General features: G+C 43.5%; 1 protein-coding gene across 1 annotated transcript in view; it reads right to left on the bottom strand.

The window, feature by feature from the left end:
* Positions 1 to 24: 24 nt before the first annotated feature.
* Positions 25 to 6049, bottom strand: part of TANGO6 (transport and golgi organization 6 homolog) — a 177672-nt gene continuing 171647 nt past the window's right edge. Inside the window, exon 18 of the mRNA XM_061138812.1 lies at positions 25 to 758. Coding sequence (XP_060994795.1) covers positions 582 to 758 — 177 coding nt within the window. The 3' untranslated portion in view covers positions 25 to 581. The remainder of the gene's footprint in view (positions 759 to 6049) is intronic.

The following is a 6049-nucleotide window of genomic DNA, read 5'->3' as shown; positions in this document are numbered from 1 at the left end:
AGCAGAAGACCAGATTCAGACCTGTTATTCTTTCCAGCTGAGATTATTTTATTCCATTTCTGCACATTTTGATAACAAATTCCTTTCCCTCCCTACCACCAGCTGTATCTCCATCTTCTGAAATGCCACCTGAGCAGCCAAGGATGACTAGACCTGGCTGTTCCTCATTATAAAAGGACCATCACCAGGGAAGAATATCAGATATGTGATAGGTGAGTGGTCAAGTCTATACTCAAGTCGTAAAAGAATGGTTAGTTAACCAAATTCCATCGGTTGTGTTAAAAAATATACTTCCATCAGGTAGATGTCCTTCTCTGAATGCTACGGGACAGTGAAAAATGTTCAGATCAATGAGATCTGTAATATCTTCTATTGGTACACACTTTAGGCTGGATGCAGTGTGACTAAACACATGATACAGGAAGGTCCGCATGAAGACACACGTGACCAGAGACAGAAAGCCACCTCCAGGGGCAGCCATGTTGCCAGCTCCAAAGGGGCAGTGGGGCCACCTGCTGGAAGGCCTGACACTGCTCAGGCTGCTTGGTCCCTCTGCCTCCTCCGAGTCCTTCGAGGCTGGTCTATGGCAAGACCGTGATCTTTTTCTCCAGCTTCTGTGGAGGAAACAGGACGTTTCTCATGATCTCATCCAGCTCTTCCAGGGCCAGCTGGGCATGAAGCCTGGCCACGTCATCGGGCTCCAAACACAGCACGTGCTTCAGCAGGTGGTAGAGATCCTTGAGGACATCCCTCAGCACCTGGACGAGAAAGACAGAGTCAAGGCCATCTGTCTACTGTGCCAAATTTTCTCTGAGTGACCTAACTGCCTTCTCCTATCTGAGGCATTCTGGGAGGAAACCCACAGGATCCTTTAAGAAGATAAAAAGTGGTCCTCTCAGGTGGGAGATGGGAGTGGGGCAGCTATACTGAGATAGGCTTCCCTTTGGGTTTCTCACACACTCTTGACCCCTTACCACGCTGGCCTTTGTGGTTGCTACTCCCTTTTAGCTACTGACCCAAGTAGAGATCCCAGACCCCTTCCTTCAGTCCCAAAGCATGGCACCAACCTCAGGACCACAGGCAGGCAGTAATTCCCAATGCAGGTGTTGTTAGCATCCTCCCCCACCAACTCCCACAAAGCCCTCTGTGACACCCACAGAACTGGCATCTAGCTTATGAAACCCAGGGGGCTATTGTTTGGCAACCATGCTTTTCCTTGCCACTCCTTTAAACATTTGCCACTAGTTTCATTCTGGTGTAGTTCTCTCAGCCACTCTGTAACTTTTTCTCAACTCCAACTCTGCAACATGAAACAAGATAGGACTCCATAAACACAGACCCATTTCTTCTTGTCCAATACTCTGACCTGATGGTCTCATATGGAACTGGGAAGGTGCCAAAGAACAGAGCACCTCCTCCTAGGAGCTTCTAATTTTGTCCCAAATCCTCCTGGCTTAGAAGTCAGAACTTCTAGCAAGAAATGGGTTCTTCTAGCAAGAGAGCAGGGAAACTCAGTATAAGGGGACTTAGGGATCATTTGGTCAGACAAAGGACTGAAGAGTCCAGGTCACAGTGGATCACATATCTTGTCTGCAGCTACTTGCAAAGTTACTTCCGGTCTAGGACTCTTTGCCTCAAATGCTACATTTTTTGGTTCAGGTACTGTACTAGATATTTTCTTTGTATTATCTAATTTTTATGCCAGTCGTACAAAGGGCAATTATTAACCCCACTTTACAGATAAAGAAACAGAGTCGATTAGAGAGTTAAGTAAACTCCCAACATCATTTGGCTAAAGAAAGGAGGAGCCAGTTTTTAAACTTTCAGAGTCTGTGTTTCTTACCTGTTTATTTTTATTGAAGAGGTATAATACAGTATAAAGAAGACCATATTAAAAAATAAGTCTCTCTTCTACCAAGACTCCTAATTTCTCTTCTCAGAGGATATCATTCTTAATTGTGCAAAATATTCCAGGTGTTTATAAGCATATGTGTGTGTGTGTGTGTGTGTGTGTGTGTGTGTGTGTGTATCTGTCTTTTTTTTCCCTTCCCCTTTTTAAAGCACAGAATTATATGCTACACTGCTAAGTACCATGATTCCCACTCCACCGAACGTATTTTGAAGATCTTTTCCTATTACAAAAAGTATTGCAATAAACATTCTGATACCTAATCTTTGCAGACATGCACAAGTGTATCTGCAGGACAAATATCCAGAAATGGAATTCCAAGGTCAAAGGGTAATGTGCAGTAAAAATCTTGATAGCTGGCCAGAGAGGTTGTAATAATTTATATTTTTACCTATCACTTTGAAAACTCCTATTTCCCCATATTCTCATAAGTACTGCAAACTCTTTGCTAATTAAATTAATGGAAAAACAGGACCTTGCTGTTTTAAATTTGCATCTTTCTAATACATAAAAAAAGAAATAGAATGGAGAAATTCTTTCATTCTTTCGCTTCTATAGCTTTCCATAAAAATCATGTAATAAATATATATATAATAGCTTATATACAATAGACACAGATTATCTCTGCAAAATACTGGTTGCCTCCAGCAAGGGAAACTGGAGAGAGATTGGGGGGGGGGGTGGATTATATACCCTTTTGTGCCAGTTTAATATTGTATTTTATGAATATATAATCTATTAAATAAATATGCCTTTTTTGAACTGAATTAACTACTAGACAAAGATTTTCCTAAGGCCACTTAATAGGTAAAGGAGACACAGAACCTGCTTTTAAAAGCTTACCCTCTGGTGGTGAGTCTGCTTACCCTCTGGTGGTAAACGAAGGCAATACAGAACAGAACATGGAAAGTTCCTGAGAGCAGAAAGTATGTGAAAAGAGGTTCGAGGAAACAGAGGTCACCTTTTAGGAACAGGAAGTGAATTGGAAATGGTGAACAAAAACGATGGGAAATGGTTAATTCAGTGGGTAGCAAGTACATTTATATCTATGATGTAGTTAAATTTATCAATTTTGGGGGTGGATCTGGCCCCCATGGCCCCCTGAACGTTATACACAAGTACACTAAGCGTGTAGCATCACACATCTTTAACTTGCTAAAGAACAAAAGATGAGGGACTTCCCTGGTGGTCCAATGGTAAGACTCCATGCTTCCAACGCAGCGGGCCTGAGTTCAATTCCTGGTCAGGGGATTATGCTCCAACTAAGCTCCCATAAGCTGCAAATAAGCTCCCTTATGCTCCAACTAAGAGTTCACATGCCTCAACTAAAGATCCCACATACTGCAACTAAAAAAAAAAGATTCCTTACGCTGCAACTGAGGATCTGGGGCAGTCAAATAAATAAATTAATAGGAAAAAAAAAAAAAGAATAGAGACAGAGCCCTTCCCATCATTTGATATTCTTGAACAGCATGGGCACTGGGGAGTGGAAGGAGCTAGGTAGGGGGTGGGGGACACAAAACCAGCTCCCCAGGCCACCTGCTGATCTCCCTCTTGTCCCTGGGCTCCAGCTGTGTAGGCCTTCTTCTTTCCTTGTCTGAGCAAAGCCCCTCCCCAGCTCAAGGCCTTTGCTTATGTTGTTCCCTCAGCCTGGGAGACCACTTTTGCTCTCTCTTCACCTACAAGTCCTCCTCACCCTCAGCCTGAAATGCCATATCCTAGCTCCCACCTAGCTAAGCCTTTTAGAGTTGTGTCTGTAGCCTCTCTCACAATTGCAATTTAAATACTCACTGTGTAACTAAAAATATATTTTCCTCACTAGCTCACACTACTGATGCTGATGCCATGTCTTGCCTTGTACACTCTGGTGTAGTCTCAATGCCTCATAGAGTGACTGGCACATGGCAAATATCTGAAAAATATTTATAAGTGAGAGAAGGCACACATGCATGCTATTCCTGTCTAGTCTGTCACTTGGTAAAAGCTAAAAATTCCAAGAACATTCACTGAAACAGTGTCAAGAAACCAGGCCTGATTCACAGGTGTGTGACCTGTGCAGCCACACAGGGTCCCATGATCAAGAGGGCCCCATGCTTGGTTTAATGGTCTGCTGCTGCAACGTGACACTTAATAACTGCATCTTTGAGCTTGTATTTTATAAGTGAAGTTCAAGAGGACACAGGAATCTGATGGTGAGCAGAGGAGACCTGCCCCATACGTGTTTCCCCCATTCCTGCCGGTGCCCCATGAGCTCTGCTCTGATGCACCTACATGAGGGAGTTCAGCTAGTCCTGAAGCCTCTACCGGGGGAGGGTCTCTGTTACATTCATGACTGAAAAGTGAAGGCACTGAAAGCCTGGAGAGGCCACACCTTTGTGGAAACCACCACTTGCTTCAAACATAGTAAGCAGGCAACGACTTTCCAAGAAACATGGATGAGGAAGGAACCCATCATATCCTCTGCATGGATTCCCCGTGTTAGCCAGCCATTTATGCTGAAAATGATGACAGAGAAGGAAACAGGACAGCCCACAGTTCTTGTTCTTTCACCTTTTTCTTATCCATCAGTAAACTGAAGATAAAAGGGTGTTGGTAAGATGAGCATGTATCAAGATGTGAAATAAAAACAGTTAATTTTGTGCAGACTTTCCACTGTTCTGCTCAGAAGGAAATACATATGCATGCACCAGCTACAGAATACAAATTGTGTAATTGTGGTGATCCCACATATAAGTTAAACATGTGTGGGTTTAAATGAGTTAAACATCTGAAATTGGCATCACACAATATAAAGATGATCAGTAAAATAAATGCTAATGGTCTAACACATAAAAGGTTCTCAACTTAGAACAGTGTTAACAGCAAATAATAACCCCCTTGACAAGTCAAAGGACAGAGAGACTGTGGAAGAAAGGAAAACAACTTGATATTTAAAAACCCTGAACAGTACTTTCTCCTTGTTTTGTTTTTTTTTTAACAAGTGACCCTGCATTTTCATTTTGCACCGGGCCCCACATATTATGCACTTGGCCCTACAGACAACTCTCTCTGCTCCTTGCCCGATGTCTCAGCATTAAATGCCTGAATCCTACAGGCAAAGTCCACAAAGATGCCACCCCACCTCTGCCGTGTGGTTGTCTCCTGACGTTCTCCGGAGCTGCTGGGTCATGACACGCAGGTGTCTGACTCTGAAACTATCACCTGCTGCCCTTTCTTTCATAACCTAGCTTTCTCCTTCCCCAAGGTTGCCAGTGTGAAAAGGAGAAACGATTCTGAAAAGAGGATGACTCCCCACAGTGACTGCCTCATGCTTACTCACTCATTCAATAATCGTTATTGAGGGCCTACTTCGTGTCCAGGCAGTGTGCTGGTGATAAAAGGTGAATAATGTACAAGCCCTACCCTCTGGCAGCTATAGCCCAGCAGGGAGGCAGACACGCACACCAGTGTGATCCTCAATCTAAGAGATAAGTGTATGTGATTCCACGGAAGCAAAGGAAGTTATTTCTGCCTATGGAGGTGAGGAGGAACATTTCCCTGCCATGCGGAAAGGTCTTCGTTCTGACTTTTATTTGTAGCCAATGGGTGGCACCACAGAGTGGCCAGGGGAAGTTTTACTGTCTGTCCCCCCTCATCCTCAAACCACCTCAAATAAACGCAGAGTCTAAGCAAACTAGCATGCCTGTTTGTGAATAAAACTTAAAGACAAATCTCCCGACACTCTCTTCAATGGATTATAGCCCAGTGTCTCTTATACAGAGATTCTAGTACTCCCATTGTTTATTATAAGGTCATCTCTTTTTCTTCTTCTTTCACCTAGCCAGAGATACCTTAGAGATTTTTTGCTAGAGCCTCCTAACGGGAGATTTGGACTGACACATATACACCACCATGTGTAAAACAGAGAGCTAGTGGGAAGCTGTGGTATACAGCACAGGGAGCTCAGCTCACTGCTGTGTCATGACCTAGAGGGGTGGGATGGGGAGGGTGGGCGGGAAGTCCAAGAGGGACTTCGTGTACGTATGCACACGGATGACTTACTTCACTGCACAGGAGAAAACTAAAACAACACTGTAAAGCAATTGTATTCCAATTTTAAAAACGGAAGACAAGAACAAAGTAAGATGAGCTTTTCTTTGT

This window comes from Dama dama, chromosome 4 (genome assembly GCF_033118175.1).
Source record: "Dama dama isolate Ldn47 chromosome 4, ASM3311817v1, whole genome shotgun sequence".
Classification (NCBI taxonomy): domain Eukaryota; kingdom Metazoa; phylum Chordata; class Mammalia; order Artiodactyla; family Cervidae; genus Dama; species Dama dama.
Note: the sequence above shows the minus strand (reverse complement) of the source record. Positions and strands in the feature narration are given on the sequence as shown.